Here is a 20,180-nt window from a genome sequence, read left to right as displayed (position 1 = left end):
TCTCTCTCCTTGACTGGAACACAATTTTGCTCCATTCTCCTCATCCCTCTGCCCCCATGACTCTATATCTCTTCTTCTCCCTGTATTAAAGCCATGGAGCGCATAAGGTGCCAACTCAGCTCTCCTACTCAAAACTTAATCTCCATTCTGGGCATGTGAGTGTAGATATGTGTATATACAGTACGTGCATGCATTTGTGTGTGTGTGTGTGTGTGTGTGTGTGTGTGTGTGTGTGTGTGTGTTTGTCTGTGTGTGATTGTTTGCATCTGTAAGCAGACACAAGCCTGAGTGTGAGTATATGGGCATGCACAGTGAGTGTGTGTCATCATCAAGGGTACTTAGAGCCAGCAGAGGGGTTGAGCTGTGAGAGAGGCAGTAAGGAGCTGAGAACAAGCAGAGATGAATCAGAAACAAACTCAGCGGAACCGAGAGAGGATCAACATGAATGTGGTTTCATGTTGTGTGCCTTTGTTTGTGTGTGTGTGTGTGTGTGTGTGTGTGTGTTTGTGTGTGTACATGAGCATGCTTGTATACGTGTCTGTTAGTGTACGTCATGCAGTATGACATCTCAGTTTTCATGCTAACGTCAACAAAGGTCCAGTGGTCCTGGTGTGCAAAAATGCTGGCAGTTTTAAAGCCTGTGAGTCCTCAGGGCACTCTGTTTAATCACACAAGCTCTGGCCTAGCGTTACAACACAGTAAATGCTTGTTTCTGGATATGTCCTCTCAGGAGGCATGCCCAGTTGGGGCACCGTAAGCAACACACTTACAGCAACACCTAGAAGATATAAAGAGTAAAGCTAGGAGATCAAATGAGATGTATAGAGAGTATAGGAGATTAACTGTGTTTTTAGCTAATTCGTTTTTAGTTAGCTTGGTTTTGTTTGATAATGAGGCATATGTAATGTGATGTGTCGTGTACAGGTGTTTCTAACTGCATTTTCCTATTTTTTGGGGGTGAGATGTGGGTTCGAGATTATGAGAGTTGACATGCCGAGATCCACCAAGCGAACCTGAAAACCTGTCACCCAGCAACATTCAACAGAATACAGCAAGCAGATCTCAAACCGAAACAAAACAGCAAATCTGGCATCCTCGTGTTTCTGCCCAGTCAAGAGGAAGAGAAACATGTATCTCCATCCGCATCCTGATTTTTCCCATCAAAAAATCCGCTAATTATGGAAAGCTAGGAGATCAAATGAGATGTATAGAGAGTATATGAGATTAACTGTGGTTTTAGCTAATTCGTTTTTCGTTAGCTTAGTTTTGTTTGATAGCTTTTGTCATGAATGAGACTGAACAAAAAGTGATTCACTACATGCATACGGTGCATGGCCCTGCCAGATAACTCTGACTTTTCACTTATGTGTAAAATGTAATGTAAGTATGTAATGTACCAATGCAAACAATATTAATTTAAAGATTATAAGTTCAGTTCTGAGGCTTAGTTAAAATAGTCTGGTGATGCTGAGAGGTGGCTTGGGCTTTGGCATGAGTGAGGAGGCCAAGTTAATGGCTTGTAGAGAAATGATGAGGCATAAAGACAGCCTCTTTGCAGGTGAGTCATCAAACAGCCTTGCTGGAGGTGTGTTAGAGCATCCCAAAGCCTGCAGAGCCATGCATGTGTGGATAAAGTCACACACTCCTGGACATGCACACGTGTACACACACACACACACACACACACACACACACACACACACACACACACATTCAGACAGAAAACAACACAACAGACCACAAAGATCACAACATACATTTTTAGCTAGAGATAAAAAGAGAGAGAGTTCACAGCTGGGAGAAGCAGAAGAGAGTCCAGGAGCAGAGAGCAAAACCTCAGTGAACTGGAGAGTCCCTGGTCTGAGCTGACATATCCACTCAGCCTTGTTTAAGCCGTAGCTCACATGCACACTCAGCAGGGCGCTGCCAGTGATCGATACACACAGCCTGCTCACCAGCAACAGCCAGCCACACATCTCTCTCTCACACACACACACACACACACACACACCTCTCTGACTATAGCACAGGCATAGGCACAGGCTGATGAAACTAAACTGGCCTGGCACCCTTCGCCTGCCATCGGACCGCCCTCTTCTTGCCCTTGTCTCCTCCAGTCTGTTGCCTCGTTCTGCCAGGCTTTCTGCTCCACCTCCTGTGCCCTCTGCCCGCGCACTCTCTACCGACGTCTCAGCCTCTGCCTCGGCACATGCACACCGCAAGATCTCCTTTCATCTCTCTTTACCTGCCACTGATCTCCTGAAGGAATCAGAACGGAGAGAGAGAGAGAGCAGGGGGAAGCAAAAGAAGCCACCTCCACACGGTTTCCACCGATCCAGCTATCTTCCTTTCAGTGCTCTGGTGGGAGACAGCTGGGTGTTTCAGGAGGCTGGTTTTATCACGGTGCTGCATGGCTCCATTGAGGTCATGGCAAGCAAGGTGTAGTGCATGCATACTGTATGATGGGTAAGCTTTACTGCACTGGTGGGATAAAAGGCTGCATGAGACACGGCATGAGCCAGCCTGTTTTGAATGTCTATATGTTTTTTATGAAGTGTCTTTGTTTCTCTGAGGCTCATAGAAGGCAACTGTATCTATAGGCTACCAATAGGTCGGTGGGATTAGACAGGCCAGGCAGTCTAGTGTGAAACGGATAGCACAGCACACCAGATCAACCCCTCCAAGCACTTATCTTGGCAGTTATCAGTTCTCTTCTCAAAGACATCACTCCGTTTGGGTGACATGTTCGAGGTTTCAGAGGGAGAACAGGATGAATGAGCCACACTCTCTTACCCCCAGGAGCACCTTTGTGTGTTTGATGTGTGCAAGCGAACAGGGCCCAGAACCAAAAGTGCTTTGCAATACAGATCTCCCGTAGCCTCTCTCCTTCTGACTGAGACATGGATGCAAAATGGCTTCGTGCTTGCAGAGAGAGCATGGCATTATATGCGGAACACATAATCTTTACAGTCAAGTACCTGCTGAGAGCCTGGTAGAGGGGCTTTCATATGAATTGTGCAAGGGTCCTTTTTTCTGTAATTGATGCCTTAAGGCATGGGGTGTTGGGTTCTACCATATTATTACTGAAACTCTAGAAAGCAGTATGCAATTTAGTTGATATGACTAAATATGTGGCTATACCCTCTGCAATGTAAGGTGTCGTGTACAGGTGTTTCTGACTGCATTTTCCTATTTTTTGGGGGGTGAGCTGTGGGTTCGAAATTATGAGTGTTGACATGCCGACTAAGCACTGTCCTGTGTACAGTCAGTGTAATGTGGCACGCTTAACGCCACAGGGGAAAGATCCACCAAGCGAACCCATCCTGAAAACCTGTCACCTAGCAACATTCAACAGAATACAGCAAGCAGATCTTAAACCGAAACAAAACAGCGAATCTGGCATCCTCGTGTTTCTGCCCAGTCAAGAGGAAGAGAAACATGTATCTACATCCACATCCTGATTTTTCCCATCCAAAAATATGTATAACAGACAAAACTATTGCACCAAGCAGTCAGCCAGAAACCAGCAGCAGTTAGTTCAAGTGCAGGCTGATTCAGAGAAAAATAAATCAGGTCAGGCCAACTAATGCCGGCCGCTCAGCGGCGACAGAAGTTAAATTACTGTTAAATTACTGCTGTTCATGCTAATCTTCAGTTGTCTTTGTCTCCTGCCCTGTTTATATCACCAGGCTTTCATGTGTGGACACAAAGTCAGATTCAAAGACCGCCTGAGCGCTTGTGACTGCACAACACGGCTAGTTAGCATCTTGGCTGTGTCTTCTCCCTCACGTTCCCAACAGCTAGGGTCGTCCAGGACACGTCGCTGAGACAGACTCCCACAGCGCCGCAGTCAGAAACCATCCCATAATTACGGATTGATTTGACCTTCAACTTAGCTGGCCCGGTCAGGCCCAAACACTTGCCCGAGTGAACCGTGGGATAGCGGAGCCCCACTCTCCGAATGCGGTGATACAAATGTGCAGTAGCACACTGGCAAGGCGCAGCTGTTTGACAACAAGCCTACAGACCCACCTCATTCATTAAAAGTGTACCTCCTGGGAGATAACGATCATTTACAGCGTTGGAAGAGAATCTAATGAAGAGGGACAGGAGGCGGGATGGAATCTGAGCCGCGGCCACGCAGCAACTCATCAGACGATTTGCACACACATGCCAGCACTCACATCAACAGCAACCAGGCTAATGCGTTCATTTACATTTTTATCGATATACATTACATCGTTTTCTGTTTTCTGCTATCCAGGCCGATACCCTTAAATTATTTTTATTTGTGTATGATGTTTTCGGATGGTCTTCAGCTACTTTGTAAATCAATGCTTAAGGCTCTTGAATTACTGCCATGCCACTATACTGCTTTATCAGCATGATATTTCAGAGTGAGTCACCAGTGCCTGGTGTGTTACAAAGGGGGAGGTTTTTTTCACAGAAAGATGGGTTTGCTGCCCCTGTTTTACACTATTCATTATTATAACTTGTTGGATTGGAAGAGATTTCATAAGATTGGACGTGCAAATCAAATGTTTTGTCTTCTGGTCTTTGCTTTACAAGGGAATTCAAAGTTGATTGTTTGTATTGAGGTTTATGAGTTAAAAGTCCTGTGGATTAAATGGAAGCTGAGTACTGGTAATTCCACTTTGAAATGGCAAGATGAATTCTGCAATTTGATCATTATCAGGAACAGGGGGAAAATACTGAAGGATTGTTTTTCTATACAAAAATGTAATTGAATTTGAATATTGGATATTGAATCGGAAACAATATACACAAAGATGCGTAATCAATGGCTTTGTCATTTATAACAAATACAGAACAACTATACAAGATCAGATTCCAGACATCAGTTACCTACCAGTAAATACTGTCTTGTTTCGTACTGTATATACTTCAAGTGTGACCTAGCTGTGTCACGTCTCACGCTGAACACCACACTGAGGATGCGCAGTAAGAATGCAACATACAAATCGTGAAGCACACTGATTGGCCAACAGGAACATATGTGAATATCACAAATACCACCCACACTGACAATACATGATTGGTTAAATGGATGTCTAAAGCTACACAACCACTAGCACATTCACACACAAACAGCACAGAGCCATTCACATGGACACACACACACACACACACACACACACACACACACACACACACACACACACACACACACACACACACACACACACACACACACACACCAGATCACAAAGATCACAACAATAGTACAGATAGCACAACAGCACAGAGCCATTCACATGCACACACACACACACACACACACACACACACACACACACACACGCACACACACACACACACACACACACACACTCACACTCACACTCACAGGAAACGTGTGTTTAGCCAGGGGCTTTGGTAGCAAGGCTATTAGATCTGCAGAGACCTAGTAGTTTTCTCCTTCATCCCCAGCCGCTTGCGGGTCAGTGGGTTTCTCCTGAGAGGCCTTTTGCCATAGCGCTTAGTGCTCTTTGACAGTGACAGTTGGCACCAAAATAAGAACCTGGCCTGGATAAGATAAAGGATACACAGACAGGGGTTGCATAGATAACCTGTGACCACTCTGCTAGAAAAGACAGTGAAGGAAAGCTGTTTTCTTTTGTGACACACACTCTATCAATATTTTAGAGAACTGGGCATTTTGAGTCCAAAAACAGCGATAAATAACCATGACCAATGAAATATCTCAGATATGGATCATCATGTCTTAAAGCAAATGCGAACTGGGCCTAATAGATGACAGGACAGTGCCATAACCTTGAGAGATAGGGTATGTGTTGTGCGTCTGCTGAGCTCAAAAATGCACTGCCTGTCTGAGGCTGTTAAAGAGCCTGGGGAGATCTGCTACTTAGGTACAAGCAGACACATCTGCATGAACAACTCAAGGTACGCTCTACGAGTTCTGACCACACAGTGCTCCATCATGGTGGTCCCCATATGCTGGCTGACAATGAGTAAGCCTCCATACTACGGCCTATAAGCCAATGAATGGAATGGATTCGGTTTACTTTCTGTTATTATTAAGGACAGTGTTGTAACCTTGACAATTAGCTAATGTGATGTGCTTCTTGCTAAGCTCTGTCAGTTAAGATTTTTTTTATTTTAGTGCTCTTCCACACAACTCTCTCACACAGCGTTCTCTATTCCTCTATTAATCATATTTCCTCTTTGTAATGCATTCTACAAATACATTTATGCATGTACAATATTCACTTCACCAGAGGATAGGTCAGTGAATGCCATACGGTTCCCTACAGGAGTGAGACAGACAGGTGAGTTGAGATGAGAGAGTGAGAGAAAGACAACATGACAGAGGGAAAAGACAGCCCATCAGAAAAAGATTAGTCTGAGCAAGAGGAATGGAGTTACAGAACGAGAGAACCAAAGACAAGAGATAAAAAGGCAGCATGATATAGATAAAAAGAGAGATGTAGAGAGGGAGCATAAGGGATAAGCAGAGATAGGAAGAGAGGTAGAGAAGACTGTACACCCCCCCCCCCCCCACACACACACACACACACAGACAAGAACGTTTTGTCCTTGACACTCCTCTCCTGGCCCTACAAAGACTGCTCACAGTGAGTGATGTAACTAGGCCACATCTCCTCACTCTCATCCATGCAGAAAGACAGCAAGAGACAGAGAAGAGAGAGCAACAGAGTGCTAGAGAGGGAGATATAGAGCAGCAGAGAGAAAGCAGAGTAAGACCGTTTTAAATCAGCCAAAGGTCACCTGTAGTAACAGCCAAAGACACCTGTAGGACGAGCATCTGTCAGATGCTTACAAAAAACACCCCGCTATGATTTAATGACATCTGCAATGGCAAATTTGCAGTCATTTCACCTCCTCTGCCAAAATATTTTTTAAATCCTGTATCTGTCCCGAGTAATCCCTATATCACAACTCATCAAGAGCTTGGCAGGGCATAATCCTACAAGATCACAGCTCAAAACTGTAAACCTCTGACACATTGCAATAACTGTTTTTTTTTTTAATACTTCATGAAATTTAAGAAATGTGGACAAATCATCGCAGTGGAATGAAATCATTATCATTTATCATAGCCATCCATTTTAATCATTCCATGAACTGACTGTGCCAATTGAACATCTGCATGCTCCTCATCTTTTGAACTTTACCACATGTAATATCACTGCCTTATAAGCTGTGGAAGTGACACCAGCACCAAAGGACAATGCAAAAAGATAGCTACTCTACAAACAAGTGTGTGTTTCAGTTCTTTGATGTCTTGCTGACTCACCATTTTTTTTTATATCTGTGTGGATGCAATTGCAATAGTTGACACTCGCACATAACTTGTGCTCTTCATTACATAAAAGTGAAAAAAAAAAAAAAAAAAAAACATACTACGTACACATACTTAATATGTATGTACCGAACTACACATACTTTAAGTGGATGTAGTGCTTCATCAATTTGAGTTATTTTAGCGCTTTCATGATGGGTGATACAAACTAATCATTCCAATAAGGGGTTTGCCATGTGCAGACAAACAATTCCTGTGAGAAAGGCAGCGAAGGATATAAACAGAAAGACAGAGCGGAAATGTGTGTAGAACATAGAATGCAGTCAATTATTAGAAGAGAGAAAAACAGAGAGAGTGAAGGTATCTCTGACCTGGTTCTCTTCATGGGTGGCCCTCATTTGCTCCTTAAGCACGGAGGTGCGTGCAGCCTCCTCCTTACGCATGACCCTCTCCTTTTTCAGCTCGGGACTCCAGAAGCTCTTGATGCTGTTGGCCGAGGACCCCAGCTTGGTGTCCTTGTGGTCGAGCTCGTGCCTCAGCAAGTTGTTCTCACGCTGCATTTCCCGAAGCTGCGCCTGCATCTCCAGCAGCTCACCGCCCCCGCGCACCGCCTGCCGCAGCAGGGCCGAGGGCGTGCCGTGGTGGTGGTGGTGCAGCATGGACAGCGAGCCCAGGTCGCTGTAGCCCAGCAGGTCGATGTGCGAGTGCGGTAGCCCCGCCGTGGCGATGTTGGGCGTGCTGCCCATGGCGGTGACGCGGCCACCGTACATGGCACGGTTGGACGAGCGGCCCAATGTCATGGTGCCCCGTGGGTAGGTGGCATGGTGGCTGACACCCAGGCCCTCATGGTCGCTCAGGTACATGGGACCTGAGGTGGCGTAGGCAGCATTGAGTGACTGGATGTTCTCCATGGAGAGGGTCTTTCCCCCACCGCCGCTGCCACTGCCTCCTCCACTGTGGACGCGCCGGTGACCCAGCCGCGGCGAGCGGGGTAGTCGCGGCGAGCGGGCAGGGCTGCTCTCCAGGTGGCTGACTGTTCGGGCGCTCCCGTACATCTCTACCACCTATCCACCAAACCCCACCTGCAAATGGCTGTGACTGGACACCCGGGGAGTGTGTGTGAGGGCTACGCTGATAGGAGGTTCTGCCCTCTCACTGGAACACATTAGCTGCCTGCTGCATGAGAGAGAGAGAGAGAGAGAGAGAGAGAGGAGGGAGGGTGATGGTAAGTGAGAGAGAGCAGGGAGGGAGAGAACAACAGAAAAGGTGTTGCTCCAGGTGGAGCAGCCCTGTGTCTGTGTAATACTGCCACAGCTTGTTATGAAGGTGAGAGCAAAAGAGTAAGCTAAGCACTGTGGGCCAAGGTGCTGCAGATCCCTGAGATGATTGAGTCGCCAGGTGTTGGCTTTGAGAACATCAGCAGTACTAATTCAAAGGGAAGCCCACTGAGATTTACAGACTATCCTTTCAAGATGCAGTGTTCCCATTTTCATTCTCTCTGACCTACTGTTGAGTGATGACACTGTATATACGCACTCAAATAAACACGGTCATGTAAATACTACTACTACACACACACAATTTTTGATATAAAACTTCTAGTTAACCTTCTATGTGAGTTAATGAACAAATATTGTGAAAAGTGCTTGAGTTTTCATAATGCTTTCTCTTAAAAAACACATATAAAAACTCTCACATAAAGGATGGTGCTTGAATCAGACAGTGAGTTGTTCTCTTAGATAGTTTCAATCGATATTCATACTGTACATTTATATTGTAGTATGAATTCTAAAAAATGTCAGTGGAACTACCCACAATCGAATCAAAAAATGTGGTGATTTATCTTTGAACAAATGGCTTCAATCAAAACTCTCAGGTCATACTAGCAACTCAGCTTGAATCCTAATGCAGTACAAGTCAAACAGGTCACATGCCAACAATGATGTCATTGAGTAAATGACAACTAAAAACTAATATTCCTCTATTCTACTGTTCTAATGTCTAGCCAAAGCCATTTCCTCCTTTCAGTCGACTGTCTCAAGTACACAGCATGTGGCTGTGTGTGTGTGTGTGTGTGTGTGTGTGTGTGTGTGTGTGTGTGTGTGTGTGTGTGTGTGTGTGTGTGAAGTGTATCTGTTTCACCTTAAAAAGCCTGCTGCTGGCTATCGTTCTCGTCCTGCTGGGGTGTGGAAGGCTACAGCCCCTGAAAGCCATTCAGCAGAGAGGAGACCTTAAAATGGCTGCTGCTGCTGTCTTTTCCCATTTTGTTTCTGATTACGGAGTGGGACGTGTTGCACGCACAGATTAGCCACCCACATTGCCTCACTCTCCACCCTTAGAGGAGACTAAAGATCCGTTAATAATGTGTCTTTGTTTGTATGAAGGACCATCAGCCCCAAACCCTGCACTCAGCCCTGGTCAAACCCACAGTGGTCTAATAATAGTGTCAGGTCAGACCAAGTTCGATAACAGACTCTCCACTGAAAAATATCCATCCTTTGGACTGGGATGTTTGAAAAGAGACTTAGCATGCTTGTTGTGCTATTGTGAATTACAGTAAGTAGCTAAGGCAGATTTGTAATGAGATGTAGTGTGTCATCAGATAGAGGATGGTCTCAGTATGAAGATTATAGAAATGCTTAGATTTAATGCTTTCTCTTCATCGATTTATCAATTTCATCTTTTTAGCCATTTGTCATGTGCAGACACCTCTTTAAAATGTTGGCATGGAAACCATGCCCAAGAAGTTAAAAATAGCACACCTGTCTCTAATATGTACCACCGGAATCCTCTGGCCTAGCAGAGATTGTGCAGAGCAAAGTAGAATTAACTGAGGCTGCAGATGGCATGGTCAACTGGTTATCTGCATGGCATCCATGCCAGGGCAATGACACCATCATCCTTCCGGAAGCTTCCCTCCCCATAGAGCATCATGACAAATTCTACAGTATTATTGGAAAATGTCACCAGCTTGGTGCACTGCACAATGCAGTCCATGTGGGCAGTTATGCAACTTATATAACATCTACAAAAAATTACTAAAAATACAGTGAACGAGGACATATTTGTCTGTGCTATGTAAGATTCACAGAAGCAATGTGATGTAAAGTACTGTTGTTGGCAAAACAGAATATTCACAAAATCATTCCTCAAACATCAGGGAGTAGCAATGGAATGAATAATCACATCACTACATATCCCTAAACAGACTGCTGGGAATTATATAGTGGGTCTAGCAACTGCAGGACACCAAATTGAACCCTTTTGTGCTATTTATTCTCATTGTAAGGTGCCTTGATGAATTAATACATTACTTGTGGCATTATCAGCTGTCAGCCACATGGGCCATTATTATCAAGGTTATTAGGAAATGTATTATATTATATACCACAGCTAGATTAATTTCCCTATTGTGAAACATTCTTGATGTGTGTCTATTCATTTTTTATATATATTTGCACAGCTCTGAAGTAGTTGCAGTTTTTTGACCGTTTTACTTCCATAAATTCTGACCTGATACTTATCTTTGATTGCACCAACAGTGTCTATACAAAATATGTCCAACAACGCAATATAAATCATGTATTCATGTATTCAACTGTCCATGGGGAATATAGGCTAGTCACAGAGTCAGGAGACAGTGGTTCAATTTAAACATATACACACCTTGTACATTAGACACAAAACAATGAAAACTGTCTGTGTGAAGTCAGATGGCATGTATGGGCAAAAAAAAACTTTACAAGCTAGTTTAAAGTAGCTCCCCCTGATTACCTTAAGATTCATTTAGATGGTATGTCATCGTGTGAAGGACGGATAATCACACCTGTCATCTCCACTAACTGCCCAGCCCCAGTCTATGGACTATGTAGTTCTGTGGATAATCTAAAGAAAAAATCTAAAGAAAGTTTTCACAGCACAACGTTGATTGTATTGCCAAAAGATACCAATTAGCACCCTGACAAGTTTTCATCAGGGCCTATTACCAATAGGCTGGACACATTGACTTAACGCAGCTGATTGTGTTAAAATAGCGTCCATTCATTCGAAAATTCCTATTTTAACTGTTCAGATGCATGCCACATATAACCACATGTCTGAGTGGGAGTTAGAGCATCTATATTGAAGATATTCAAGAAGGAAGGTAAAAAGAAGAAAAACTGATATTGACAAGGCGGGATCTGAGTGGGATCATTGTTTCTTAAATGTGTAAAAAATTTGCACTGGATAGGCTACTTGCAAACAGACAGAACTGTCTTTTTCATTGCATCTAAAGCAATGAAAGGCAGTAGGCCAAGGACAGACAAACAATATTAGCCGTACTGATTAAACCTTAATTTGATCTGAGTGATATGCACTGATGGGAGCCCTCTCAGCTACCCATTAGCCACTCTGCTGTTTTAGGTCTCATAGAATTATCAACAATTATTTTGAACCTCAAGCTTTGGACAAATATAAAACTAGGACACGTGTATCCGATGACAGCGTCTGACACTGTGACTTTAAAAAATGTAGGATTTTATTTCAAAAGTGTCTCCGTCTGCTACTTTCTCTAAATTACTAGATGAAAAAAAAAAATCGATCTTCGTCGACACAACTAAAATGTCTTGCAATCTGGCTGGATTATATATGGCACGTCTCGCCGGTCCATGCCCCCCATTCGGAAGTGAAATCTTTGGCAGAAGCGCAGCTATAGAGGCAGCGAAGAGAAATGACTCGAGCTTTAGAGCAGCACTGAAGGAAATTCCGATGGCATTTCAGAAGGGAGTCTCCCGAACCGATGCAGCTGCAGAATAAGTATAGCTTATCCAGGAGTTTCATCAGTGTAGACAACTGACATAGCCTTCATCACAGGCGTTATGGCCATCTTCAGTAGGCGCGGCTCCTCAGTGACATAAAATAATAATTCATCAATGTGCCTCTCGGTGCAACTGTCAAACACATGAGCTATAAGAATCAACAGCTTCAATAACCAAGCAATGCATCCAACTCCCTCTCTACAGGGTTACTGGACATATTCGATTATAATACGAGGTGTTGCCTATTAACACTACATGCGCGTCAGTCTGTTCAGCACACCATAAGGACCTAAAGCAGAGATGCACTTGCCGATGGTCTTTAAATGGCACTGTCATTTCAGCTGCATAACCTAAAAAGGCATGGATGTAGGCCTGCGTCTCTGATGGCGTCCGACGCATTAGGCTCAATCATGGTGTTAATGTTAGCCTAATTTATGAAAGAAAACATGCAGGTGATTTCAACTACAAATTCTGGTAGACACACAACCTTCCTGAGCCCTCCTGCTGCCATTGTTGATTGGTCGTCTTAAAGAGGTTGCCATTCCAAGTAGACTCCTTCGCTGTCACTCACGTGAAATGGCAATGTATGTGAGGGTTAGTTACAATACAACGTTATTTTAATCTACAGGCTAAATTTACAGAATTCACTGGTACTCGAATAGCGACGTTGAATACTAACCTACCCAAATATTACACTACCATGCCTGAGTAGGCTACTGACAGTGTTGCCAATGGGCAAAAAATGAATCCGGAGTCATGAAACACAGCCAATGGTTAAATGGTTTTAAAATGCAAGGCATTACTAAACTACTCATATCCTGAATTAAAAAGGGGAATACTGTGAAATATCATTACGTGATGTCTGATTCTTGGATGGTGAAAAGCTGCTACGCTTTAAGATGAAAAGCAAAGATAGCCTAGTCCAAGATCCACATGATTTCGCTTTAGAATGTCAGACGACCAAAAATTAGCCTATTCTCAGTAGGCTACTCCTTGAGCAACTAGACAGGTGACTGCAATAGCATCAATTTCCCCTTCATCGACAACTGTACAAAATTGACTAATTCTATTCAACAGATTGTTTACAGAATCGCTACCTATCGGGCGAAGACATCGCGGTTTACCTCGATTCGCGTTTGCGCTCCACTATTTCAAAGCCACAGATAGCTGTGATTCTCTGCGAACGTTGCCTGTGCACCAGATCATCTTCATTTGCCATTGTACCTTACAATACAGCTTTGAATCATTAAACAACATCGAGTAAAACCCAGATAACATATGTACTTGGTGTAGGTATGTGTAGTGTAGATATAGTGACATGTATCGGGTCTACAGATGCACATATCCATACAACCTTTTTAATGGTAATTCCTCTCCATCACGGCGCCGAGAACATGTCTTGCAGCCTCCATTCACCCGAGTGTCTCAGCATCCGGCACCGTCATTGGGCCACGGACACGCGCTCCGTTCCTTTACTCACTCTATAGAGCATCAGCTCAGCTACCGTTAAAGAGACAGTTGGCATATATGTGTTTGCCGACATGCATTAAGGCAAGATAAAGCTGTCTTTTGAGGCAGCCAGGCAAGATGGGCAATTTCACTTTTACATGATCAGGTTACAGAGGATGTAAGGATCTTTGGTGTGATAAATCTGAATATCTGATATATCAGAATGCATTATAAATTAGACTGTAGCATGTGTGATTTGATAATTTAGTTAATGAAAAACACCTCTAGATCAATAAACTTATAATGACTATATTTGATAGCTCCCTCCTGCATGTATATGCATTGTATAGTATTTGTGTTTATGAGTGGCAGAGAGAGAATCTTTGTATGTATGTATTCATTTGCATGTGCTTGCATGCATGCAAGTGTTCATGTGCAGAAAGGGTAGGCTACACCTTGCTTGAAGGAAGATCACAGATGGAATCCTGTGACTTGCCAAGTGTGACCCATCAGAGCATCTTCCCCCAAACATGCTTCTCGGAGATCTCTTAGAGTGTTATTGTTACACGCTAAAGTTGCTCTTTAATAGGCTAGTTTCTTTGCTTTTTACATCCCTCACCTCAAAAAGAAGAGAAGGAGGTTGTGTGGGTTTTGCAAAACATCAGACTCATCATCATCAGACACCACACTGACACACTGACCTCATTAAGATGAGTTTGTTGCCTTTTCTTGGGATGGTTGAACATACAGCCCTATCTCCTCCTTTTAGTGTGTGTTCAATCCTGATATGTGTTACCCTGCCAATCACATCAGGCCATGTGTGGTCTTCCAAAATTGGCTTTGCAGCCAGAGGGTCCTCTGTGATTGGCCTGGCAGGCAGCATCAAGTCTCTGCTGCTCCGGTACTCTCCTCGGGGGCAGAGCTGGGAGGAACCATCTGCTTCAGAGCAAAGCCTCAGGAGACAAGGCAGCATTGCTATAACGCATCACAGCTTCATAGCTCTGTGCTGCTGCTGAGGGGGCGAGAATGGAGGAGGTGGGCAGCGTTTATGAAGGCTTACTGTTTTGTGTATGAGTGCTTTTTTTTTAATCCGAAAGTCTTCAACCTTATGAAAACAGTGTTTTTAAATTCTGCCATATGGCAGACACCCACAGGAGTCTTTTGAAAGTAAATGATGGTTGCATTTGATGGTTGTAGTGTGTTGGTGTCTGAACGATGTTGTGTATACAGTTTAGGGGTGGGCTGTTTCCATGGAGATCCCCATGACTCCTTATGGAGCAGTGAATCAGCGTTTCCCAGATAATAACGGTAAATCACAGCAGTCGAAGGCCTCCTGTGTTCAGCCCTGCTCTGAAGTGAATCAAATTGAAATATGACATTGAGACACCATGAAGCATTTTGTTCACATTTGCTTGGAATTCTAGGGCAGAATGTCTTACCGCAGAAGAATACATACATAGAATACATATTTCTGTGATTGTCAAGCATGCTGCAGTGTGTGACATCATAGTTTTTTCTTTTGGAGGTGGTTGGCCTGAGAAATGCTGGCACCTACTTTCCCTCTGCATATGTGTAAACGCGCACACACAAATACTCACACATGCAAATGCACACACATACACAACACACCCTGCAAGCAGTGCTGGTGTCATAACTTTCCAAGCCAATGTCAATGATAACCTATTGTGACAGGAGGCAGGCAGAGGAATTTTAGGCATCACAAAGGCCAAGGTTTCACACACACACACACACACACACACACACACACACACACACATCTACCTTCACACAATGCATAGTGCAATGGCACCATTTGACAGGCATTTTACCCATTTAAAAGGCATTTATCATAGCTTTTACCGTTAAGCGTGAAAGAAAAAAATAATGAAGTAAATAAAACCTCTGAAAGGTCAAATCCCAACAGACAGAAAGTTGCACACACACACATAGACCCACGTCAAATGTTAAGGAGAAATATACCTTTTCCCATCACCACCTCTGGCCTCATTAATTAATCTGGTAATTTCCCCTAGATGGCAATCAACATCAGGCTATTGATTTCCTGAGCTACCAGCCTAAGTCTGATTCTCACAGAGGAGAAATAAAGCGTCACTCCTTTACAGTGCACTGCCAATGGTAAAGCGTTGTTTTAATTATCAAAGAGCCAGCTATTGATCGAATAGCGTTGAGAAGATAAACTCAGATCCGTCTGATTGAGGACCAGATGAAAGAAAAAGTACAGTCTAGCCAACTATAGAGTGCTTGCTGTTCATTTCTCTCGTCATTACACACAGACAGACTCTGGTTCAAAGCCTTTCCTTTCCTGCTGCTCTTTGCTGACCTCTTGTGGTTGTCAGACACACATGCCAAAATCCAACCCGTTCTACAGATGTAGCACATAAGGGCCCTAGTTTGGCAGCAGAAAACGAGTGAAAACAGCCTCTCCTGCCTGGGAAGGTGTGCCTTTCGGATATAGTCATATTCTTCCTTAAACAGGAATATTTGCATGCGCCAATTGCAAACCATCACTGCCCAATTCGGATTTATCTCTGGCAACAATATCACGTTCCCTTCATTGGAAGAGTGGCGCATTATGCCAACATACAACGGCACAACCAGGGGCGTAACTGTAGGGGGTGCAGCAGGTGCGGTCGCACGTTGGCCTGTGGGTCTAGGGGGCTCGTAGCCGGGGCCCATAGACATATTTATGTCAATCTAAATAGTCTGAATAGCCAAGTCGTATTGCAAAAATACTAATGTATACCCATATTCAGTGAAAAAATGACACTGACAAGGGTTATAGGCAGAATATATGCGCGGGGGAGGGGGCGTGGCTGCGGCGGTTAGTGATCTACCCTAATAATTTCACAGTTTTAAGTGTTATAGGCAGAATATGAGTGTGGGGGGTGGGTGTGGTGGCGGCAATTACAAACATTAAAAAAATGGTACGGGACGCCAGACGCCAATAAACTACGCATTTATTGAGGGGTATGCAACATCAATATTGCCCCCCCCTTCCCATTGGACATTCCTTTATCTATTGTTATTGTTGGAAGGTTCTTGATTAGCCTATGAAGTTCAAATTCAAGGCTGCTTTACTAGCATGACTTTACACACAATGGCCACACAGTACAATGATAACGTATAGCACCTATAACTGTAAATTAGTAATGATAAACACAATAACAATTTCAACTGTAGCAGATAAGAGAAAAGAGGCACATGTTTAAGGTACAGTGTGTAGTTTTTAGTGACATCTACCTTCTCTCTCCGTGTCACTTGCCTGCGCCACCTGGGTACTATTCGGCAACACTCGCTAAGCGGTTTAGCGAGCTAAATTCCAGGCTAAAAAAAGACAACACCGCTTTAGCGGATTCGGCGTAGCAACTTTTGCTCAATTTCCATGGTAATTAATCGCTTAGCCCTAGCCTGCTCCAGGGCAGGCTAAGCAAAGTTTAGCTGGCTAAACTTGCCACACCCACGCCAAAAGGAGGGATCCCATTGACAAGGAGTCATAGTTTGATTAGCGTAGGAAGAGTTCTTTGCGATCGCCAAGAAGATCAATTTTTACACCACCGTCAAACATTGAATGTCATCACTTTCTTGCGAGTGTTAGCCTTCATTTTTGTAATGTCGGCGATGCGGAGAACAAAGCACTCATAATTCTATGACAGTGGTAGCCTATAGTACAGTTGAGACATTGGTACAGATGATAAACCCGAAATAACTTTCATGTGCAGCCTGAGACGTGATTTTTAGTTTGCACATGAATACTAACGTTTTCTTTGATCCCAGGAAATTTGAGCACATAAGCCACATAGATATTGGCTAAAGTTGTTTTACCTACTTTAACTTACATCATTGCAAACGTTTAGTTTTGCAAACGTGTCTAGTGTTTGTGCGGTAGTGAATGGTGGAGGTGGATGGTAAGGTGGGTGCATGATAAGAAGAGAGAAATAGACACAATTTCTTTTCATTGCTTAAATGTATTGAATTTCTTATTAATACATTCACATTTAGTCATTTAGCAGACGGTTTTATTCAAAGCGATTTAAAACTACAATTCCAACGAGAGGAGTCAAACCGGTGATCTACAGCATGCAAGCCATACGCTAAACCCGCTGCACCATAGTTCCTTCCTGTGTAGGGAAAATATGTCACGTATTTTACATCTTATAGACAGTTTCTCATATTGCTTTGGTAGCCGCGGGAGTGTTGAATTTTGACATGATTATGGTCTTGAATTCTTCATAAAGCGTTCATGATCATATCCTGCCTCATCGGAGAAAAAAAATAGTCTTTTTCTTTGAGTCTGAGTTTGATTGTACCTTTCAAAAAAATCATGGTTTTGGGGATCAACCTTTCTTGCCTTTTGAAGCAAGACGTGCACGCGCAATTTAGCTGACGTGATAAATTAACTTGAGGTTAAAATAAATTAGCGCCCGTCGCCAGACCGGCTTGGCCTGTTCTCATTTAGCGAGCTAGTTAATCTCCAGTTGCGAGCTAAATTAATTATCTTAGCTTCAGTTGTACGCCGAACAGGGCCCTGGCCCTCCATGGTTCTCAGCTCCTCCCGGTTGTTTGTATCCACCAATGGATCACAGGGTGTGAGGGGCATTGTCATTATTTGTGGATCATTCAGGATTTCCATGACCTCGTTGCCAGTGAGATCTGCCATTTTTTTTCCGGGGGTGTGGCAAGCTTATCCAGCTACACTTAAGTTAGCCTGCGCTGGAGCAAGTTAGTGCTAATTGATATGTTTCTATGGTGATTCGAAAGTTGCTTCCACGAACCACAAAAAGGGGCGTTTTTTTTTTTATCTTAGCCTGAAAATTAGCTCGCAACGAATACCCCCATGGAGATTTCTCCTTGCAATCCATACTTTTTAAGTATACTCCCAGTCTCAAATGCGATTCCGCAATTCGATTCCTCAAATTACCACAAGATGGCCCTGTGGAAGAAAAACTTGCTTTCTTTTGCTCTGACAATGTTCCCCAACTCTGAGGAGTGTTTTTTCCCAGCAGGACAATGCTCCATGCCAGACAGCCAGGTCAGTGAAGGTGTGGATGAAGGACCACCAGATCAGGATCCTGTCATGGCCAGCCCAATTCCCAGACCTAAATCTGATTAAAAACCTCTGGAGTGTGATCAAGAGGAAGATGGATGGTCACAAGCCATCAAACAAAGCTGAGTTGCTTGAATTTTTGCGCCAGGAGTAGTATAAAGTCACCCAACGGCAATGTCGAAGACTGGTGGAGAGCGTGCCAAGACACATGAAAGCTGTGATTGTAAATCAAGGTTATTCCACCAAATATTGACTTCTGAACTCTTCCTAAGTTAAAACATTAGTATTGTGTTGTTTAAAAATCAATATGAACTTGATTCCTTTGCATTATTCGAGATCTGAAAACATTGCATATTTTTTGCTATTTTCGACTAATTGTCATTTTTCTGCAAATAAATCCTCTAAATGACAATATTTTTATTTGAAATTAGGTCGGAATCTTGTCGATAGTTTATAGAATAAAACAAAAATGTTCATTTTACTTTAACACATACCAAATAAAAAGTAAAACCAGAGAAACTTATAATTTTGAAGTGGTCTCTCAATTTTTTCAGCGGCTGTATCTATCTATCTATAATCTATCTATCATTCTATCTATCTATCTTAAAAAAAACCTAATTATAGGCCTATGATAAGTGCGGTCATTTAGCTAGCTTTGAAGTCTAAATGCTTTTTATCTTTACAAATAATAATCTCTGCAGGTGCGGTGTTTGGCATGTTCTGCTGAATTGAAATACCATGGAAATACATCATCCATGAATAGGCACTTCACAGCAAAGTATAGAGCTGCTTTTAATCAGGGGAACACAAGTTGTGGTAGGTATATGTTTTATTATTAGACACACTCTATTGCAATATATTGTTTAATTCCATGACTAGGCATGTAATTGTACATAAATCTTTATTTTTTATGTCTTTATTTATTTATATGTTTTAGTGGAGAGAAAGCAAGAGTTGGATGAGGCTCTTGTTAATATGGTGGTGAAAGACCTGCAGCCTTTTTCAATGGTGGACGACAGCGGCTTTAAGAACCTTGTGGCTTTGCTGGATCCTACCTACACTCCACCTACACCATCCAGGCGAGCTCTTAAGAACATGGGGGTCCAAAAATATGAAGGGGAGAAGATCAAGGCTTGGGCTGTCATGCAGAGTGTGGAAGCTGTTAGCCTGACCTCTGATATGTGGACCTCCATTAATATGGAAGCATATCTAGCAGTCACCAGCCATTATGTGGATGACTCTGCAAAGCTGGCCACAGTTCTTTTGGGAGTTCTGCCTTTCCCGAAGTCTCATACTGCAGATAACATCTCAGCTGCGAAGAGGTCGCTCATGGAGGAATGGGGAATAGAAGGCAAAGTGACTTCCATAGTTACAGATGATGGAGCCAATATGGTGGCCTCAATGCAAAATTTAAATCTTCGCCATGTCATCTGCTTTGCTCATGCTCTGAACTTAGTGGTGAAAAAGAGCCTTGATGCAACTCCTGTCCTCCTGACATTAGATCCAGGTCAAGGAAGGTGATCACATATTTTAAGACCAGCACCTCAGCTGAGGAGAAACT

General features: G+C 43.3%; 1 protein-coding gene across 1 annotated transcript in view; it reads right to left on the bottom strand.

The window, feature by feature from the left end:
* Positions 1 to 8,361, bottom strand: part of erc2 (ELKS/RAB6-interacting/CAST family member 2) — a gene marked incomplete at both ends in the record, with an annotated part of 35,695 nt that extends 27,334 nt beyond the window's left edge. Inside the window, one exon of the mRNA XM_080846092.1 lies at positions 7,678 to 8,361. Within this exon, the coding sequence (XP_080702218.1) occupies positions 7,678 to 8,361 (684 nt within the window). The remainder of the gene's footprint in view (positions 1 to 7,677) is intronic.
* Between the last annotated feature and the right edge of the window lie 11,819 nt (positions 8,362 to 20,180).

This window comes from Sprattus sprattus, assembly GCF_963457725.1.
Source record: "Sprattus sprattus genome assembly, chromosome: 10".
NCBI lineage: Eukaryota > Metazoa > Chordata > Actinopteri > Clupeiformes > Clupeidae > Sprattus > Sprattus sprattus.
Note: the sequence above shows the minus strand (reverse complement) of the source record. Positions and strands in the feature narration are given on the sequence as shown.